Below are 20,850 nucleotides of genomic sequence, written 5' to 3'. Positions count from 1 at the left end.
AAAAAGTAGATCCTTTGACTGCCATCCCAGAAATTGGTTCAGTAGATTGTGCCCAGGAATCGCCTTTTTCCTTCTACGTTCTTCGACGTTCTACAGGAACGTTTATTTCTTGTTCCTGTTACAGACCTGTCTTAGCGAGTCTTAGTCTCTGCTCCACAGGCCCTCAGTCCTACATCCAGGCTGAAGGAGCAGCCCTAGTGAGGAGAGGCCAAAAAGCCGGACTTGAAACAAGTATTTCTGGTGATCCCGGACCACACCTTGAACGCTAGGTCGTTTTAAAAGGCCAGTGTGTAGCAGTAGACATTGTTCCTGGCAGATAAATGATTTCATGGTACGTCTAAGATATCCAAAGATAAACAGCCTTTATTTTGCTCATTTCCTAGGAGGCACACAGTCCCCCTTATCATGTGATTATAAGCCATCTTATACGAGTAACTGACACCTGCTATAATATAACTGTTTAGCATCCTTTACTAGTAAGATCATAGCTCCTATTTATTGAGCTCCTCTATGCATCACTCTGCTGAGCACCTCACATCAATAATCTTATTTCTTCCATAGTGATACAGAAAGGATTCTGTGTGCCCTGGCCTGAAGCTGCCAACAGCCCTGGATGATCTGGAAGGACTCTTGATATTCAGGTAGGGGCCCAGCAGGCCCAGGGGACCTTCTCTGAGGACCCCAAAGCCAGCTTTCACCCAAAATGATTAACTCACCGGTTTTTGAGGTGTTGCAAACATCTTCTCCCAGGTTGTCATTTGTATTTTAACCTTGATGTTTTCCGTCATACATAAAACTTTCAATATTTTTTGGTAATAAAATCTGTTTAATCTTTTCCCTTATTACATCTTTCAGGTTTTGTGTTATGTTTAGAACAGCTCTCCACCCCAGAGGTATAATAATACCCTGTATTTTCTTCAGTGATTTTGTAGTTTAATTTTTTTGTTCCTTTCTCTGGGACTAATTTTTGTGGAAACTGTGAGCTACAGATCTCTTACTTTGATAGTCAGTGACTTAAAGTACTATTTAAAGCAATCCATCTTTTTCCCACTTCAAATAATCCTTTTATCCCACTAAATTCCCATCTACCTGGGTCTGCTTCTGGACTCTGACTTTGGTTCCATCAGTCTGTCTTTCCGATCCCACACCAGGTCACACGACCATGTGTGGCTGCCTGAGAGTCCCTGGGGCAATGCCACGGGACATGTGCCCTTTCCTCCCCTCGGTGCCCCCCCCCACCCCCAACTCAACCACCATTCAGAATTTGTTAGTACTCTCATGTATTTACTCTTCCAAATGAACTTTAGAACTCATCAAAATCCCAAACGTATTCAATCACACTGGAACACACTGAATTTATGGGCTGATTTGGAGAGAGCCGAAATCCTTACAGGAGCATGATGTCTATCATTTATGTCCACTTACAGAATGGTCTTAGGTCTCCAGCTGATTCTCGTAGATTTTATAGGTTGCCATTCTGTTGTCTCCAAATAATGACAGTAGTAACTTCCTCTCCTTCGCCTGCTCTACTGTGGGGATTATGGTGCCAGGACCCTGCTAAATAATAGTATGTCCTTGGCTAATTTCTTTTATAGGAATGCCTGTGGTGTCTGACTCTTTCGAATGTCATTAACTGCTGGTTTCTGATAGAGATTTTTAATCTAGATTAGGAGTTTCTTTGTAGTCTTAACTTACTAAGATTTTTAACAAGGGATAGATTTTAAACTTTACCAAATATTGCTTCGGCATCTATAGAGACCGTCAAAACCTTTGCTCTATTAATCGAAGCTGAATGAAGGCTGCTGAACAGACATACTGCCTCCTAATTCACTCTACATAACCCTAGTCCCTGTGCCAGGATCCAAATCCCTCTGTAGAAGCATGTACCACAGCTGAAGCTCCATGGCCTGACCGCAGGGACGGAGCAGAAAGCCTTCTCAAATTGCTCACGCTCATGGGGAGGGGAGGTGGACTGGAGGCTTCATTTTCCTTCCAGGGAAAGGAAGTATGCCAGGCCAGATGCCCCCAGGGTGGGAAGGAGCTCGAGGACAGTGGTGTACAGAGTACAGGAACAGAAGAGGCGTCAGCGAGGACGGAAGACGACCCCACGTCCCTGCCACCATCTCATACATCAACACACGGACCAGGCGCCCGGGGCCAGATGGGGGTTTTGGTACCTGAAGTGTGCTATGACCTCTAGCCATGACATGGTCTCTAGGGACGCATGGTCTCTTCCTGCCGCACCACAGCCGCTAGCCGAGGCGTGGAGTCCTCCCAGTGGAGTCATCACAGAAAGTGGAGATTCCTCTTCCTCCACCTTGCTAACTCTGGGTCCCCACCCAGCCATCACTCAGTTCCCACTCACATCAGGACATCCAGTCCCTACGTAACCAGAGGACCCCCCCACCCAGAACCAGCTCCCACCTCCAGTGACCCTGGCGCTGGGCTCCTACCCACTCAGCCTTCCCTATCTTTCCTGACCCTGCTTCTCCTCCATCCCATTTTGGGAGAAAGGTGGGTGCTTGAGCCTGTGCCCAATGGGTGCCGCTCACAACCCAAAGCAGAGGCTGGCACCGCCCACTCTGACCAAGGACCCTCTGGCCAAGATCTCACTAGCATCTGCCCTGTCTACCCAACACCGGGTTTGGGGTTGCCACCGAACACAGAAGCAACGAGAAACAGAAAATGAGGGCAGAGCCCAGTCTGTCACAGTTCTGAGAGGTAGACCGGGACAGGATACCCATCTGGTTTGTCCAACCCGACCTTATGTAAGAGGCAGTCTCTGTGGATGAACTTTCTCTTCAGGCCACAGGAAGTGCTAGCCCAAGCGGAGGCGGAAGGTGGCAATCTCCATGGGCTCCAAATAGATGTCAGTGCTGTTGGAGGGGGAGGCCAGAGGGTACAGTAACGTCAAGGAGGTTGGCTGCAGGAAACCCACATCCAGGCCATGGAAAAGGCTCCCCAGGGCCACCTGTGGAGAGAAAAGATGGCACAGGGCTGTGCTGGGTGTTCACACGTTATATGACACAGCTCTTTTCTCTGTATGACTTGCTGCCTCTTTAAGAACCTCACAGAGGCTCTGGCCCCTCTGGGCAACATGGTGCCCAGCTGTGCACGAGAGCTTGTGTTCGGGCCAGGGGCTCACTCTGCTCAACCCCAAAGCCCATCCACAGACCTCAGGACAGGAACCACTGCACTGAGCAGCGAACTCCTTGAAGACAGGGACTGTGTTAAGTCCACTCCGGAATCGCCAGTGCCCAGCATGGGCTGTGGCACACGGGGGCACGGGGGCACCTGTCAGCGCCTGCCTGAACCATGACCAGAGCTTTCAGAGTCGCAGCATGACGGCTTTGGATTTTTTTTTTTTTTTTTTTTTTTTTTTTTTTTTTTTTTTTTTTTTTTTTTTTACTTTTTTAACCTTTATTGATTTTTGAGACAGAGAGAGAGAGAGCATGAACGGGGGAGGTTCAGAGAGAAAGGGAGACACAGAATCCGTAACAGGCCCCAAGCTCTGAGCTGTCAGCACAGAGCCCGACGTGGGGCTCGAACTCACGAACTGCGAGATCATGACCTGAGCCGAAGTCGGACGCTCAACCGACTGAGCCACCCAGGCGCCCCTGGATTTTTATATCTGATGTTTTCCACTGCATCTGGCCGTGGCCCCTACTCACGGAGCACATGCCTTGTACAGAACGTGCCCTAGCCAGGCCTCAGTTGCTTTGAAATCACTCATCAATGGCTGCTCCCTTTTCTCTCCGCTGCCCACCTCACCGCAGTCTCCCAAGCCCCATGCCTGCTGTGCCCCGGTGCACCGTGTTCCTACTTGTACCAGGCCCCTCTCACCTTGCCTTGGCTCGTGGTGCAGTTGAAGCCCAAGTTCTTGGCCTCAAGGCCGCAGTCGAAACCCTTGCGGTGTAAGATGAGTGCGGTTTCTGCCGAGGGCAGGGCATCGTCCTGGGTGACAGACACATAAGCGGTGGTGGGGGCGGGTGCTGCTCAGCGCTCGCGGGTGCAACAGCACTGCCCTCGAGGCAGCACCGGGACCAGGACCAGGAGGAGTGTGGGTGAGGAAAGGCCAGAATCCGGTCCTGGAGGTACAGAGCGGGGCGGGGTACTCACCTCGGCCTGCAGCGTCCGCAGGTTAAGCAGGTGGAAATCGCAGGGCAGGGAGGAGGCCAGAGGATGAAATGAGCGCAGACCGGGGCCCGGGAGCTGCCTCTTGGCTACGGGCAGGGCAAGCACGGGGGTATTCAGGTACGTGGAGGTCAGGTGGCTGAGGAGGGATGGGTAGCTGGTAGTGCGGCCATCCTGGACCTGCAAGGTCGGCCGAGATGTGGGTGAAGGGGCAGAGAGCTTTCCCTGAAGCGTCTGGAAGGCACCAGCACCCTCCACGTGTGGTCACTCCCCATCTCCCACAACCTACAAGGGACACGTCTCCTCTACCTTGGGGGGTTTCTGCTTTCACACTAACATGAGCACACGCCCTGTGAGCGCCATCCATCTCCCATCGCAGATCCTCAGTGCGGGAGAACGGGTGACAGACAGATGTGTGCCCATAACGGACGGAGCAAGTACCCTGACTGATCCTGCGGTTCCGGGTCCAGCCCCACACCCATAGTGCCAGCCCCGATCCTCGGGCCCAGTGCTCCCCAAGCTGTTCCGACCGGGGGCGGCCGCTTGGGTGACTGCCCTGTATGCCACACTCACAGGCCTAAGCTGCACTTCCCCCAAGGCGGCCACTTTTCTGTCCTCTGGGCTTCTGTCCCTAGTGCCACCTTCCTTCCAATCGCCCAGAATCTCTCCCCATCTCGGCAGTATCCTCACACCCACCCCCAACCTTTCCCTCCCGCGGCTCAGTTCAAGCCACCAACATTTCCCGCTTGAACAGCCTGTAAAGTATCACCTGCCTCCAGGCTCCCTGGAGATCTGCCCTATTCCTACTGTTAGATGGACAAGCTCAGGGCAGAGTCCGACAGCGTCCCTCCGTGCTCAGATCCTGCACTGGCCTCCAACATAAAAGTCCAGGCCCCACAGCCAGCCGTTCTGGGCCCACTAGTCTGCCCCAACCGAACCCTGACCCCATGCTAGCCCAGCAACGGCCACTAGAACTTTCTGCAAAGATAGAAATAAGCTATACCTGCACTAATAGAGTAGCTGCTAGCCACTTGTGGCCACTGGGCACTTAAATGTGGCCAGTATGACTGAAGAACTGAACTTATTATATTTAGTTCTTTTAAAGTCTATTTATTTTGAGAAGGAGGCAGAATGTGAGCAGTGGAGGAGCGGGGGGCGGGGGGCGGGGGGAGAGAATCCCAAGCAGGCTCCATGCTGTCAGAGTGGGGCCCAACACAGGACTCAGACTCAACAGTTTTGAGATCCCGACCTGAGCTGAAATCAAGTAGGATCCTTCACCCACTGAGCTACCCAGGTGCCCCTATATTTAATTTTAATTAACTTAAATAACCACGTGTGGCTAGAAGCTACCACGCTGGACTAGCGGCTGTGGTCTAGCTGAGCGAACTCACTGCTCTTCCCTGTTTACGTGGTCTCCCTCTGCCTTAGTCTGTGCTTTTTTTAAAAAAAAATTTTTAAAGGTTTACTCATTTTTCAAAGACAAACAGAGCGTGAGTGGGGGAGGGACAAAAGAGAAAGGGAGACACAGAACCGAAGCAGGCTCCGGGCTCCGAGCTGTCAGCACAGAGCCCGACGCGGGGCTCGAACTCACGGACCGCGAGATCATGACCTGAGCCGAAGTCGGAAGCCCGACCGACTGAGCCATCCAGGCGCCCCAGTCCTTGTGTTTACATCAGACCCCCATCCATCACAGCTGTGCCTGGTCAACATGTCCCCCAGAACCTGTCCTCGATCCCCTTGGCTCACAACGTTCTCCCACTACTACCAGCCAAGCTACTTCTGCCTACCCCCCACCCCTACTCCCGAGGGAAGTCCTGGGGAGCAGGGTCAGTGTCAGAGTCTGTGTCCCTCTCGGGCCCTAAAGCACAGCGGGTGGTCAGTCGCTCCTTGGTGGGTGAGGACTGAGCCACAGACAGGGAGGCTGGGTGGCAGGCTCCATCCTCCGCAGGCTCCGAGTCCAGCTACCGCTGGCCAGTACTAGCTCGACCCCCGTGGCTGGCCCTTACCTCTCGGTTATCGCTCCTGCTGCTGTGAAAGATCAAGCCCCTAAACATGGCTGCCAGTTTGGAGAAAAAGCCAGGCTGGTGGGGGCAAAGAAAGCCATGAGATGAACGGGGCTGGAGCAGAGAGGGTTAGAGAACATGGCGGCGGGGAGGGGGCACAGAGGAAGGCGGGGGATGGCTCGGGGGCATGGGCGACAGGACGCTGTGGGAGAAGGGAGGTGCCAGGCTGCCGGAGATGGAGAAGCAGAGCGTCAGACTGACCCCCCGCACCCCAGGAGAAGCACTACTCTCGCTACCCCTCGCCCGCCTCTAGCTCTGCCGCCCAAGGGACCAGCCTGACCTGGCTCCCCGGGAGGGAGGTCCAGAATTTACCTCACTGCCCAGGGTTCGCCGTTCCAACAGCAGGCGGAAATGGTTGCGGGTTCTTTTGTTGTCCTTGAGCCCTTGGCCCAGACCCCGGTTGTCGTCCTGCATCAGCCGACGGTCCAGGATCACCTCCAGCTGGCCTGGGGAAGTTCACCGTGAGCCCCAAGCAGATACTGGGCTTTGGAAGAATCCCAACCACAGGCCCCGAGGGAATAGCCCGGGGAGCTACAGCCTCAAGCGGAGTCACTCAGGAGAGGAGGAGCGGGGCCTGGAGCTGGAAGGGGACCGAGCGAAGGGCCGGTATCACAGAAGAGGAAACAAAAGAGGCCGGAGGGAGCAAGCAGGCCCTGGCAGTTTACCGCCCACGCTCCGTGCCCGAGGAGGGGGAACAGACCTGGGAGCTCGGGCGGCGATCGCTAGCTGCACTGGCCACTTGAACAGAGTAAACCAGCGAACACAAAACTGCCATCGCCAGCCAGCAGCGCTCGCTGCAGCGGCCCCGGTCCAGGCAGCTGGGGCAGAGCTTGCTGGGACTAGAACCCGCGCCCTCCCACCCTCCTCCTCGGCTGGGAAAGACTCCAGCTCTGCCGCCTCGTCCGTCACAAGGAGAGTGCGGAGAGAACAGGCAGATGGCAAATCAGACAGAAGCTCCAATCAGGTGCCGTTTGTGGCCACCCTGGGGAAAAGGGATGGCAGATGACCGCCTGTGCTTTCTTCGTGAAATACGCTTGGGGAAGGGCTGGCCGCAAAGCAGACATATGTTGGGGTGAGGATTTTTCCCAGCACCTGTTTTTCTAAGAATCTCTTGAGAGCGTCCACTCGGATGGCCCTAACCATCTCCCCAGCCTGACATTCTGACTTCTGTAGTTCCTACGTATTTGTATCTTGAGCAATCCTTTTTTGGAAAGATATCCGAAAGTCCTAAAATGGACCCGTGCGTATGTAACAATAATCTCTCAGCACGCTATTTTCCAGAAAGGCAGAGAGAATCCCATGGGGTTCAGCTAGCAGTCGACAGCGAAGACAGAACCGTGGCAGAGCCTGACAGCGGGGCGATCAGAGCCACACTCCTGCAGCAGGGGGTCAGGCCTCCACTGCCCCAGCCACCAACCCCCGGGCAAAGCCTCTCGGCTCAGCCCTGCATAAAGGCTCTGTCCCTAACACGAACCATCTGAAGGCCTCAGAGGCCACCAAGAGCAAAGTGTTCACTTTACTCGGAGGACGTAGGAGCCACCTCAGCTGGCCCGGAGTGCCCAGCCCCAGGCCAGCACTCCTCATGCCCTTGTTTGAATTCTTAAAAATGCCATTCTCTCTTTTAAAAACAGCGTATGTTTTTCTTCTTTGCTGTTATAACATCATATGCACTTTTTCAACTGTCCCTACTCCCGTCCCTGACCAGGAGAGTAACTGTTCAATACCATGATGCTTCTTAAAGGGTTCCAATGGGGCACCCAGCCCCCCCCCCCCCGTGTCACCTCCAAGGCTGCCTCCGCTAGGGGCGAGGGTGACGGCACTGGCCTGCCCTCCTGCCATGCCCGTGTGTGACTGGCGGGAGTTAATGGCTTGCTGTTAATGGTTCTACAGGCATGGAGGTGATGTGGACTGGGTAGGGGTGGGGACTGCTGAGGGGAGAGGCCGGGGGCACAGATAGGCTTCCACCCTGCCCATCACTCTGTGCACCAGCTCCTGCCCCGCTCACCATCGTGCAGGCTGGAGACACCCAGGGCCTGCGCAGTGTGCAGGGTGAGGCGGTTCTGGGCGTCCTGGATGTAGGCCATGACCGGCATGGGGTAGAAGTTGGCCTGCAGGGGTAGCTTCTTCAGATAGCGCCGGGGCTGCACCTGAGAGAAGGCCAGCAGGTCAGGGGCATCCGGGCACCATGTGGGACCAACGGGTCCCCGGTCTGAAGGAGTCCCTGATCACTCTCGTCTCTGATTCCTCCTCCTCCCTCAGGGCAGACCGCTCCCAGTGCCTGCTGCCTGCGCTCTCTGGGGCCCCGAAAATCACCTGAAAGCCATTGAGGTCCGTGAAGAAGGCACCCTGGCTGTCAATGTCTGTGTGGATGCGCAGGGCCAGCTCCTTGTTGACGTAGTCCCGGATGTCCACCAGGGACGACATGTCCAGAGACAGCCCCTCCACCCCTGGGCACAAAGACAAAGGGCGAGCATGGAGAGGCCAGAGAGACTGGGCAGGGAGAGGCTGTGCCCAGACCCCCGGTGACGCCCCGCATTTCTGGAGGACCTTCTCTCTCAGAGAATTACCGTGACCCCATTGCAAACTATACCTCTGTTGGGAACGGACGCATGAGCCGTGAGCAAAAGGAAGAGCAGCGCACACCCCTGCAGCCCCCGCCTCCCCTCGGACCTTCCGAGCGGCAGGGCTCACCTGGCAGGTTATAGAGCCGGACCACCTGGCGAACGTGCTCGTAGTACGCAACCACCTCTGAGAAGAAAGGGCCTTCGGTGACACGCAGCACGGGGGGGTCCCTGGGGACGTAGGGCTGGGGAAAGAGCAGGCGGCAGCTGAAGCCGCAGCACGGAAGGCAAAGCCTGGGGGCACCGGCCCGACCTCGGCGGAAGCACTTCTGCCGGCAGGCCTCCGCCCGAGACCCCTGGCTGGGCCGGCTCGAGCCCCCGTGGCCGTTCCTCGGCCACCCCACCTCCCGGAGGCGGCCCCCGCGAGGGCCCTGGCAGCAGGCACCGTCCTGGAGGAAGGCCCGCGCCCCTCCGCCTCACCGCCTCGGGTCACGTGGCTCCTCGTGCCCTCCGCTGGCGGGGCCTCCCGAGGCCTGCGGGGGTTTGAGGAGTCTTTAGGGTACCTGGGCCTCCCCGTCAGGCAGGAAGAGGTAGGCTCCGCTCTTGTCTTTGGACGTGCGGGTGCCATAGACGAGGAACTCCACGTCCACCCGCCGCTCCTGCTCCTCGTCCACCCTTCGGATGCTCTGCCAAGAAACACAGCCCTGACCCCTGGCCCCACACCAGCATGTCAGGCCTGCCCCCTGGGAGGGCACGGACGAACTTCCCCAAGGAGCCAGCCCAGCTTCCCCGTGCCGTCAGCCCGGAGCCAAGACGGCCCACTCCGAGGCCCGCCGTCAGTCGGGTGTTGGCTCAGCACCGCCCCACCGCCACGCACACCCTCCTCGGCTCCCCGCCCTGGCCCTTTACCTTGAGGAGCCCGGTAAGGCCTGAGAACCAGACCTGCATGTAGCGGTTGCTGAGGGCGAAGTCACCGGCGCCAGAGTCAATGACGCGTAGAGGGAAGGCGTCCTGTCTGCTGACGGACAGCTGCCGGCCGTGCAGGTAGATGCGCACAGAGGAGGGCAGGGTGCGGTGCCCGTCCAGGCCCAGCTGCAGCTGCAGCACGCCGAGGCCAAGGGCTGGCAGGCGGATGGGCACAGACACCTGCTGGCACGGGAAGGGTGAGGAAGCGCGGCCCACGGCACGGGCACCAGTTCTGGATGCAGGCCCGGGATTCTAGTCCTGGGGCTTTCTTACTAACTGATAAAGTCTGAGCAGATCCCTGTACCTGCTGGGGCCTCTGTCCCCTCCTCTGAAGGTGGAAGTGACATTACTTGCTTCGGGTCAGACTTTTAGGAGTCTCAAATGCTATTTGAGAAACTATGAAATGGCAATCGCACATTAACTTTCCACAAACACTTGATGAACGAAGAAATAACACGACACCCCGGCCCCCATCCTCACTATTATCATAGTTTATCAGACTTCACCTGCCTTTCGAGGACAGACCCAAATGCCAACAGTGCTTGTCCTCTGGGCAACCCCTCTCCCCAAGACGGCTGTCCCCAACCTGGGGCGCAAGCAGGAGGGCGGGAGGCGGGTGTCACAAGGCAGAGGGAGGCCCCGGGGAGAGGCCGAGGATGAGCACGGAGGGCTGGGGCCCACCTCCCGGGCCCCCACCTTACCTGGTAGACGTCAGGGACCACGTCAGTGGCAGAGCTCCAGTGTGCGCTGATCTGCACGGCCAGGGGCTGACCCTCCTCAGAAAGGACACGCACCCGGGGCGAGCTGACCAGCAGGGACACCACACTGAACCGCTCCTGTTCCAGCGGGTTGAACAGCACCACGTACCTGCAGGTAGAGGCAGGCTCACCCAGGCAGGCTTTTCCTGGGCAACGGAGGCAGAAACAGAGGCCAAGGGTATCTGGGCAGGTGAGGGGGTGAGACGGTGTCGGGAGCCAGAGTGGCTTCGCCTCTGTGCCTGGCCTGGTCCGGCTCACCTGGGCGAGGAATCCAGTTGGATTACTGTGCGCTCCGGCAGGGCATCGTGATTTAAGCGGGTGTCATCCTGGAGTTAAGGGAGTGGCAAGGGAAGAACCGTCACGGGCCTTGGCCTGGCTCGGAGTCTTGCCTCCTCCCCTACCTGTCCCGGATGTGGACCACCAGCTTCCCTGGCCACAGATCCTTCACCCCAGGGCAGGGAAGGAAAAGAAGAGCGACACCCTCACACCACTGCTCTTGGATGGGACCGCACACGCCCGAGGGCGCCCGGAGCAGATGGAGGAGGGGGCTCACCATCTGGAGGAAGGGAGCCTCAGGGTCAAAGTGGTAAGCCTCCTTGTCCCCCAGCACCAGATAGTGTGCCGCGTTGATGATGACCTGCTTCAGGCTGACGAGGGAGCGCAGGAGCCTGCGGGGGACAGGGGGTGGGAGAGGGACCATGGAGAAGATGGCCACAGACTGTGCACCTCACCGGCAGGCCTGCCCCCTGACCGCCAGCACGGCCTTTCTTTGGGACAGCGGGCAAGGGTGTGGAGCCGACGGGGAGCAGGAGAGGGCCCCCACCTGACGCCATAGTCTGCCACGACCGCCTCCTTCGCAGTGCCGGTGATGGCATCGTGGTGCTGGAAGAGCCCCAGGGTGCGCCGCGCTTCCGTCAGAAGGGCGAAGTTGGAGAGCGGGTACTGGCTAGCCAGTCCAGAGCGGCGCGCGTGAGCCACAGCCAGGCTGTACAGGATCTCCGCGCCCCTGCCCAGAGACAGAGGTCAGCCTCCTGCCCACACAACTCCCAGGCCCGCCCTCGCTCAGCAAGCCCCATTCCCTTCTTTCCGACACATCTCTGCCTGCCTTGGTCTCCAAGCCTTTCTAGGGCCTTCTGAGCCAATCCAGCCCTTCCTTAAATCCCACAGCCGATTCTACTCCTTCCAGCCAGGAAGGCGGAAGGCGGGAATCTCACCGCAGGTGGGCTTCCAGGACCCGGTCCAAGCTCTTGTAGAAGGGCCGGGAAGTGTAATAGCCTGTCCAGTAATGGTCCTCTCGGTCGGCATAGGAGAAGAAATCCCCGCTCAGCACGGGAAACCCTGGGGGCCGTGCCCCCGGCTCTACCCCTGTCCTCTTGTACAGAGCGTCAAAATAGTCAGAGAGGGTGCCAAACTGGGCCTGTGGGGACCCCAAAAACCCGCTTCCATCAGTTCCGGAGTCTTCTGGGACCTGTCAACCCCCTCCCCCACCACCGTGCTGCAGCCCGGTGCCAGGGGCAAGGATTCTGCTTACGCACCCCACCTGGGATCACTACATCCCACCCTTTCCCACCGCACACCAAGCCCGGGAGCCGGCAAGGAATTCTCACACCAAAGGGAGACCCTGCCCAAGAGTCGGGAACGGGGAGCACGGTGCCTTCGGGAAGGGCCAGGCTGCAGCACCATGGGCCTCCCCCCTCCCCAGCTCAGCGTCCCCCCTCCCGCCCCCCCCCCCCCACACCTGCACATGGAGGTCAGGTTTGCTGTTGAGAAAGTCAAAGAGCCGCTGGTAGTTGAAGAACTGGGCGTCCCACTCCTGGGGCTTGTCATATCGAAAGTCATCCCCCAGCGGCACCAGGAGGACGTTGCTTCGGAACAGGCGGGACTTCTTCCGGTACTGGTCCAGGAGCAGCGCTGCCCTGTGGGCGGAAGGGGGCGGGCCCGACACAGAGGCTCGGCGCAGAGGAAGGGAGCGGGGCGGCCCGGGTCTTCCTATGCTCGGCTGCAGTTCCCGGACTCCAGGCCGACACCATGCACAACAGCACGCCCCTGCCCCGGGGTCCTTCACACACACCACAGACGTGCCGCATTCCCCTGTGCCTCCCTTCAGGCTCTACAAGCCCGGCACCCCCTCCCCCCCCACCCCACCCCTGCATCACCAGCGGTTCTCCAGCCGCCCTTCTGCCCACGTCCCTCAGGGTGAGGGGCCTGGCGCTGATGCGGGACTCCGGGGTGGGCCGACCGGCAAACAGAAGGCGGGACACACACCTCGGCCAGCCCGGTGTGCCGCGTGCGTGTACAGGGGCGTCTCCGGCAGCCCCACGGTCACACCAGTGCCGACCTCGGCCACCACACGGGTTTCCCACACGTGAGGTTCAGCAAGGGCCTTCCTCCCCATCCCGACCCTTTCCTGTTCTCTTTCCTGAGACTAAGGATGGAACTTTACATTTACATCCGATAAATCCTGTCTGGTTGGATTCGACCCACGTCGCACACAACCTACTGAGATCTTTTGGGATCCTGGTCCTTTTGGGGGGGGGGGTCCTCATTCTGACACCCCAGCTTCACTTTGCCCACAAGTGAGCACAGCTCTGAAGACCTAAAATCAGAACCATACTATACCAGCTCTACATGTACTGGCTGAGTGACCCTGCTTAAGCTACTTAACCTTGCTAGGCCTCGGTTTTTTATAAGATGAGAATAGCATCAGTACCTACCGTCATAATGTTATGAAAGTTAAAATGAACTAAATAAATTACTATTTGCTACATACTTAGAACAGCACCTGGTAGGGGCGCCTGAGTGGCTCAGTGGGGTAAGCATCCAACTTTGGCTCAGGTCATGATCTCACGGTCCGTGAGTTTGAGCCCTAAGTCGGGTTCTGTGCTGACAGCTCAGAGCCTGAAGTCTGTTTCGGATTCTGTCTCCCTCTCTCTATGCACCGCCCCCACTTGTGCTCTCTCTTGCTCTCAAAAAAAAAAAAAAAATAGGGGCGCCTGGGTGGCGCAGTCGGTTAAGCGTCCGACTTCAGCCAGGTCACGATCTCGCGGTCCGGGAGTTCGAGCCCCGCGTCGGGCTCTGGGCTGACGGCTCGGAGCCCGGAGCCTGTTTCCGATTCTGTGTCTCCCTCTCTCTCTGCCCCTCCCCCGTTCATGCTCGGTCTCTCTCTGTCCCAAAAATAAATAAACGTTGAAAAAAAAAAATAAATAAATAAATAAATAAAAAATGAAATAAATAAATAAACACAAATAAATAAAATTCAGACTAGCGCCTGGTACACAGTAGGAACTATATACACACGTTTGTCACTTTCTTTTTCATCGAAGTTACTGGTAAAATCGATAGGAAACCAAAACCTTGTAGCATATCGTTAAAGCTTTTTCTCCATTTAGACCAACCCAGTCGTTGGCATGCTATAGGTATTGTAGGTCAGCAGGTCAGCCTGCCACTAAGCTACTTAACTGTGCTGATCCAGCTTGTGCTCTCCTACTTTGTTCTCAAGAGAGGACTCCTACAATACCACCCCCCTCAAATTTATCAGCCTTGTAAGCCTTTCAAAGGAGAAAACGAAGTTACTCTCGTGACTTGCTCTCTGCAAAGCTGGGCTGGCATCCGATCACAGCTGCTGCTTTAAGAAAAATCACCCCTTAATAGTCCTGGATCCTTGCTTGGAATCTGCATTTAGATTTCTGGCTTTCAGAAACAAAAGACCACTTTCTTTCCCTTTTGGTCACATGCTTCACCTCGTGGACATCATGGAAATCAGAGTATTGCCTCATGAAAACCAGCTCAACTTGTTATATTCTCAAGGCTAGTGGGTTCCAGCTAACCCACGGTTCAGGTCACTGGTAATCTGTTCTTTCCAAGGTGGGCAGAGGCAGGGGCGGACTTCAGCCACAGAGACGTCTTTAGGGGTCCCTAACAACCCCCCAGGGGGACAGGTGTGCTTTTCTCTGATGCCGGGGGCTGTTGGGCAGGACTGAACGTGTTGTGAATGGTCCACAAGCACTGGGGGATCCTGGCCTAATCAAGCTAAGGCAAGATGCCTGCAGTAAACGAAGGCATATTAGGCCACACGGTACAAGAAACTTTACCTTTTTTAAGAATTATTCACTTCTGAGTCGGTCAACCGGCTCTGGCAGCTTGTTAGGACGCTGGGAAACACACTCATTTGGGGAAATAAAACCATTCTGGAAAAGGTGGTTCCTTAGAGCTGCTCCAGCTTTCCAGGGAGGCTCAGTGAAGGAGCCGCCACCTTAGCGGCTGTGGACCTGAACTCACCACCGGAGCCCCACCGCCCCCGCCTGCCATTTTACAGACGTACAACCAGAAGCACCCGCGTGCAGCAGAGCCCACACCAAGGCCAGGTCTCCTGGCTCCCCTGTGGAGTGAAAATGGCCCAGCCTAGGCCGGGAGCAAATACCTCTCAGCCACGTTTGCCTCTGTGATCGCCCGGGGCGGCACCTTCCAGGGGCAGTTTATGCGCCCACCAGGCAAGCGTTTGAAATCAAACTGGCAGCAGATCTTGGGATCCGGGCCACAGGTATGGGGCACATCGTAGCTGTAGAAGGGCATCATGTGGCAGAAGAGGTCTGTGCTGGAGTCCGAGTCTGTAGAAGACACACCGGGCAGTCGGCCACCAGCAGGCAGCCTCCGGAGCGGGTCACGGAGATGCCAGGAGGGTGGGGATCTGCTCCAGCCACGTGCAGCTCTGACAGAAGGTGAGGCCTGGACCAGACTTAAGGCTGCAGAAGACGGGCAGGCCAAGGGGCACAGGGAGGGATCTGGAGCCCACAGTTCCTGGGACAGACCCTCAGTATAGACGGGGGGCTCTGTAGAGGCCAGAGGTCAATGTGATTGATCCCCAATGTAACCGGAAGGAGGACAGTACTTCCGGCGGTCTGTGCAAGTGCTTGCTGGTCTGCTCTGAAGGACGTGGGTCTTACCCTCATACCCTGCCCTTCCCTTCCGCAGTGAGCACTACTCCTGTGACCCTCCACCCTACCTGGTCTTACCCCAGTTCTGTCTCCACATGAACTCCAGACTGTGGGTGGAAGCAAAGTGCTTCTTGATGGCATAGTGCACTCTCTGAATCAGCATGCTGGTCAGGTTGGCACGGCGCAGCAGGTAAGGAATGGTGGGGCTGTGTCCAAAGGGGTCCACGGCCCAGCCAGAGCGTGGGGTTGCTCCTGAGAGGGCACGGAAGCCAGAGGTCCTGAGGGGTTCAGGTCCTGGGGACCCAGCTCCTTTCCTGCCATCATACCGACCCCATGCCTGGTGGAATCGGCCTAGAGAGGAACCACCCCCCTGCCGATCCCTGTGCCCAGCCCCTGCTGTTCCCTGGTCCAGCTACAGGGGCAGACTCTCCTTCCTGAGCCCAGACTCACCGAGGTTTTTCTCCAGCCATTGGTGTCCTTCAATGAGCTGGTCAATCAGGGCAAAGTAATGGGAGTTGGCCTCGTCCGGCATCACCCAGCCTCCTGTCACAATCTCCAGCTGCCCGTTTCCCACCAGCCTGGAGTGAAGGACTCACACTCAGCGTGGGGCAGGGATGCTCTGCCCAGTCCCGCCAACCAGAAGATGCGGGGACCTGTGCGCACAGGCCTTACTGAGCCCGCTCACCCACACCCGGGACCAACGGAACAAACAGGCACTCTCCTTTCCCTCCATACAGCCTCCATGCCGTCCCGGCCCTGCCTCTCTCCGGACCAGGCCCCACGCTCCCTCTTGGCTTGTGCATACGACTGCACCTAACTCTGATTTCTCCCGACACCGGTGACCCAGTGGCCATCACACCAGTCCCTGCCTTCTCATTCTCGGCCCCTCCACCATGCCCTTTCCCCTCTGCCCTGCTTCCCCTTGCCCCCCCTGCCACCCACAGTGTGGCACCCAGCTGTTCTGGCACCCAGTCCAGGGCCCAGAGGCCAGCCTTCCCACGCCTCCCCGGCGGGCACTGGCCTTCGCACGGCTGCTTTCTTTTGCGCGTTGATGTTGTCCCACCACTTGGCAAAGAAGGAGACTTCCGCCCAGAGGAAGCGCCGCCGGGGGTCCTCCTGCAGCTTGGACACCATGCTGTTGAGGATGTGCTGGGTCTGCTCCGTGTAGTACTTGTCAAAGGTCTTGATCCAGCCTAGGGCACCAGCACAGGATACCCTGAGGCTGCCGGCATCTTCTGCCCCTCCCTTACCTCTGCCATCACAAAGCTCTCTGCACAGCCCGGCCCCCGGGGCCCTGCTGGGTCCTCACCTGGGTCATTGTGAGAGTGTGGCACCACGAACACCTGCAAGTCTTCGGCGTCCCAGTCGTGCGGGCTGTAGGAGATGTCGAAGCCTTGCTTCCACACGCCGCCATCCACGTTGTCAAACGGCAACTCCTCCGATATAGTCAGCATCTGCCAGGCCAGAGAGGAGCTCAGTGCCCATCCACAGCCACCAGAGGTCCCTGCCGGCTCTGACCCCTACCTGCAGCTCTGGCTTCTGGCCCCGGCCCCCCAGAGCAAACTGGCAGTCTTGGGGGGAGACAGAGAAGAAGCTGGGCCGGGGCTCTGGCGGCACCACCCAGGAGCCGTTGGCCGTGTAGTAGGGCACCATGGCGGGCGGGCCCTCCGCATTGGCCGTCAGCTCCAGCACAGAGTCCTTGATGTGGCTGATGATCTCATGGTTCTCCTCCAACAGCTGTTCCAGCTGCTCAATGCGGTTCTGCAGCACAGAAATTTGGCTCTGCCGAAAGACCAGAAAGCAATCACCCACGGCTCCTTGTGCCACAGGAAGGATCTCTGCATGGGGCCCACCACCCAGGGCCTGTGGTCCTTCCCTCCCCAACTGAAGGCGGAACCACGAGCCTATGGGGCTGGATGGCTCTGGTCCGGTGAGGGAAGATGTGCAAATCACTACAGAGAACTGCAATCCGCTTGGGTTGGGAGTGCCCCCACTCCCTGGCTCGTGGATGGCAAAGATTTCATCTTGCGTGCCTCTTCTCAACAACCAGTGTGGCCTGTCAGGAGCGCTGTGCTGACAAGGATTGCATCCGGGCTTAGTGGGAACGAATGCTGCAATCCATTAGCAATGTCTGCCAAGAATTCAGGAGGACAAGCCGGCAGTTCGCCTTTTCCCTTCCTTCTTTCTTTTTGCCATCACTGTTTTTGATCTCTGGGCTTCTGGAAAATCTGCCTTTTGGGAAGAAACCCTCCTGTCCTGGGCTGACACGGACTCTCAGCCTGAGCTCAGAGACTGGTACACGAAGAGATTAGCAACCAGGCATGACTCACCCGGGGGAAGTTCCCACCATTCTGGTGACGGGTGGGATCATGCTGCACTCGGTCCAACATGAGGTAGAGCGAGAAGACGGCCACACAGAAGATAGCAGCCCCACACACTGTCACCTGCTTTTTCAGCTTCATACTGGCCTCCACACACACCTGGCAGGAGGGACACCATATGCAGCTCCAGCAGACAAAATCTCTTTGTTGGTCTTTCCACCAAATGCCCCAGTGAGTGCCTGAGTGTTACTCTCAAGGAACACCTATTTGCCTGACTCCAAAGAAAAAGCAAGTTTCTAAGCCCCAAATCCCAACACCGGCTGTGGATCCTGACCCAACCGGGATCCTACTCTCTTGGCTGAGACACAGAAAGCACAAGTACGTAAAGCTGGTCCTGCCTGGTCCTGGTGGGAGCTCTGCCCCTACGGTACAGAGGATGCTGTCTCCCAGGCTAATGCCATAAAAAACACGACCGGATAACAAACTTCCCAGCTCTGCCTCCAGAGTTCACCTCACAACCTCCTGATTCTAACCAGCTTTCTGCATCGCTTGCCTACAAGAAAGATACAGCCAATCAAAGGAGGTGAGTGTCCAGGTTCCTTGGCCACGTGCTTCTAGTTTCCGAGGAAGAAACTGGCATCCAGTTAAAGAAACGGACAGGGAAGCCTTTCTCCCTGCCCTCTTGGATCAGACTGATACTCACCAGAAAGAGTGCCTGGCACAGCACCTCTCTCATTAAGAAAAACATAATGAGCTTAAAAGGCAGCAGCAGTGGCTTGTATTTCTAACATAAAGAGGGCCCTGCATCTTTCTCCCGGCCGGTTCTGATTCCTGCAGTGGGTAACTTTCGGCCTTTGCTTATACAGCACTCGGGGCACCCCCTGGGAAGCCAGCAGTGATTGGTGCCGAATGTCCCCTGGCTATGGGGAGGCTGGGCACAGCTGCCCCGCTGTGGGTCAACTTCGGAAGACCAGTGCCCGCTACCACCGCCCGCGGAAGCCTACTTGCCTGCCGGGTGGAGGGAGGCCGCTAGGTGCTGAGCCGAGCGTGGGCGGAACCGCCGCCCCGGAGACTTGCTCCGGCCCCGGGACCGAGGAGCTCTGTCGCCTCTGCGCCGTTTGCCCTACTTAGCGCGATCTGATTCCGCACAGGAGCCTCCGGGCAATATTTTTAGCCCTTGGAGGCTGGGTCTAGGCCAGAGTGGGTGGAGCTGCGGGGAGGGAGTTGGGTCACAGGGTGGGTAGGCACCTGCCGCCGGGTCCCGCCGGCCCAGCCCCCTCCCGGCCCTCCCTGCCGAGGCCCTCTCCGACCCTCCCAACCCCGGGGACCGCAACGACAACGGCCGGGTGCGGGAGCCCGGGCCGCCTCCGAGCCCAAGCGCCGCTCGCGCTCCTGCCTCCCCCCCCGGCCGCGGCCCGGGGTCAGACGGAAACCCCTCCACCACCACGGGTCCGCCCGGCGCGTTACCGTCCGCAGCCGGCCTCCGAGCCCCGCCGGCCGAGCTGCGCCCCTCACATCCCCGGGGGCGGCGGCCCGCGCGGAGGCAGCGACGCAGGCGAAGGCGGGCGTCCGCCAAGCCGTCGCCGCCGGCTCCGCGCGCCGTAGCCGCGCTCCCGCGGGGCCGGGGCCGCCCGCGCGCTCTGCTGCGCCCGCCCCGCGCCGGCCCCCCTCGCCTCCCGCCGACTAGCGCGCGGGGCGGGGACAGCTGCGCCGACCCCGCCCCGCCTCCTCCGCGCCGGCCCCGCCCGCCGGCCGGCCCCTCCAGCGCGGTCCCCGCTTCCGGCCCCGGGCGCCGGCAGCGGAGCCGCAGTGCGCAGCCGCAGCCCGGGCCCGGCCTCGGCTCGCGGCGACACCTTCGCGAGGGGCGCGTAACTTCATTTTTCCCGATCTCACTAGCGTGAGCGCATTGCCAAGCAGTAGTGGAAACATTCTTCCTCCATTTCATCCGCCGAGCGGTGAAGCCCGGTCTCCGGACTCGCCTGTTCTGCTCCACGTCCCCTGAATCCGATGCAGTTACGCTTCTCAGGCCAAGGGGTGCTGCCGCCCGTGGGTGCGATCACGATGCCTATGCGTACTTGCCACCCCTTGAGAAAGACATCATTTTCGTGGCGTTTCTCCTTTTACCTGGCGTCTGGGTGGTTCATGCTTTTGCAGCATCAAAACCCCTACCGCAGTGAATATCTCCATGAATTCCACATCTGCTCTCTTTTTATGTTAACTGTCTTAGGACAGAGTCCCAGCAGTGAGGTTTCCTGGGCAAAAGGTAAAGACCCATGTGACTGATGATACTTGGCATTCTATTGCCCCCCCAAAGGATTGTGCTGTCAATTACAAACTGGTGAATATTGCTTACACAATTTTTTGTTTGATTAGCCAGATTTACACTGTCGTCTCATTGTTTTCACTCCTGTCTCTTTTATTACCACAGACATTTTTCTAGATTTATTTAGGAACCAGAATCCCTGGTTCTCAGGTGTTAGACTTAGGCTAGGTTCATCATTCCCTGTGTCTCTGTGATTTGCCCTGTGTTCTGGGAAATTTCTCTCCCAACCCTACTACTGAATTTTTCATTTTGGCAATCATAACTTTCAAGAGTTCGTTTGTTCTCTAATGATTTTTTTTGAGTTTTTTTTAATTGATGTATAATTTACAGTTTCTGGCACAAGTCTTCAGTCTACAGCTGGATAAGTTTTGATAATTGTATACACTAGTATAATCACTACCCAGATCAAGACAAAACATTCCCCGGGGTGCCTGGGTGGCTCAGTCGGTTAAGCATCCGACTTTGGCCTAGGTCATGATCTTGCTGTTCTGGGCCTGAACCCCAGGTCGGGCTCTGTGCTGACAGCTCAGAGCCTGGAGCCTGTTTCAGATTCTGGGTCTCTCTCTCTGCCCTTCACCCACTCGTCCTCTGTCTCTGTCTCTCTCTCAAAAATAAACATTAAAAAAAAATTCCCATCATCCCCAAAATGTTCCCCTCTGTCAAGAGGTTAAGCAGTCCCTAAGCACAGCATGGTGGCGTTATAACAGGGGCACAAGAGTTACTACTGAAGCCACTAGGTTGGCCTGCCACATTTCCGTAGACTCAGCCAGTAAGGAGACCACAAGCCCCA

At 57.4% G+C, this 20,850-nt stretch overlaps 1 protein-coding gene across 2 annotated transcripts; it reads right to left on the bottom strand.

Annotated features, from left to right (window-relative positions):
• Positions 1–345: 345 nt before the first annotated feature.
• MAN2A2 (mannosidase alpha class 2A member 2) lies at positions 346–19,307 on the bottom strand. 2 transcript variants are annotated; one of them, XM_030317339.1, is made up of 25 exons: positions 19,205–19,307; positions 18,746–18,947; positions 17,747–17,896; positions 16,941–17,198; positions 16,726–16,870; positions 16,438–16,609; positions 15,867–15,994; positions 15,495–15,668; positions 14,903–15,089; positions 12,221–12,398; positions 11,697–11,899; positions 11,306–11,488; positions 11,036–11,150; positions 10,741–10,808; positions 10,426–10,591; positions 9,668–9,904; positions 9,322–9,444; positions 8,889–9,003; positions 8,511–8,644; positions 8,203–8,344; positions 6,510–6,643; positions 6,141–6,215; positions 4,120–4,314; positions 3,844–3,954; positions 346–2,971 (listed from the first exon to the last, which is right to left on the bottom strand). In XM_030317339.1, exons 3-25 carry the CDS (start codon positions 17,876–17,878, stop codon positions 2,819–2,821), a joined length of 3,528 nt encoding a protein of 1,175 aa, XP_030173199.1. In that variant the 5' UTR covers positions 17,879–17,896; positions 18,746–18,947; positions 19,205–19,307; the 3' UTR covers positions 346–2,818. The 2 variants fall into 2 exon arrangements, with proteins under 2 accessions (XP_030173199.1, XP_030173198.1); XM_030317338.1 differs by lacking the exon at positions 6,141–6,215 and having other exon boundaries at positions 19,205–19,306.
• Positions 19,308–20,850: the final 1,543 nt, after the last annotated feature.

This window comes from Lynx canadensis, chromosome B3, assembly GCF_007474595.2.
Source record: "Lynx canadensis isolate LIC74 chromosome B3, mLynCan4.pri.v2, whole genome shotgun sequence".
Lineage (NCBI taxonomy): Eukaryota > Metazoa > Chordata > Mammalia > Carnivora > Felidae > Lynx > Lynx canadensis.
This window is presented reverse-complemented; position numbering and strand designations above follow the sequence as displayed.

What these genes read in the sequence shown, in the direction of transcription:
- MAN2A2 (XM_030317339.1), bottom strand. Translation starts at nt 17,878, where the DNA reads ATGAAGCTGAAAAAGCAGGTGACAGTGTGTGGGGCTGCTATCTTCTGT. An exon ending in ATGGTGGGAACTTCCCCCGG is followed by an intron (nt 17,199 to 17,746) that starts GTGAGTCATGCC and finishes GTCTTTCGGCAG; the next exon opens with AGCCAAATTTCTGTGCTGCA. An exon ending in TGCGGACGCTGCAGGCCGAG is followed by an intron (nt 3,955 to 4,119) that starts GTGAGTACCCCG and finishes TCTGTCACCCAG; the next exon opens with GACGATGCCCTGCCCTCGGC.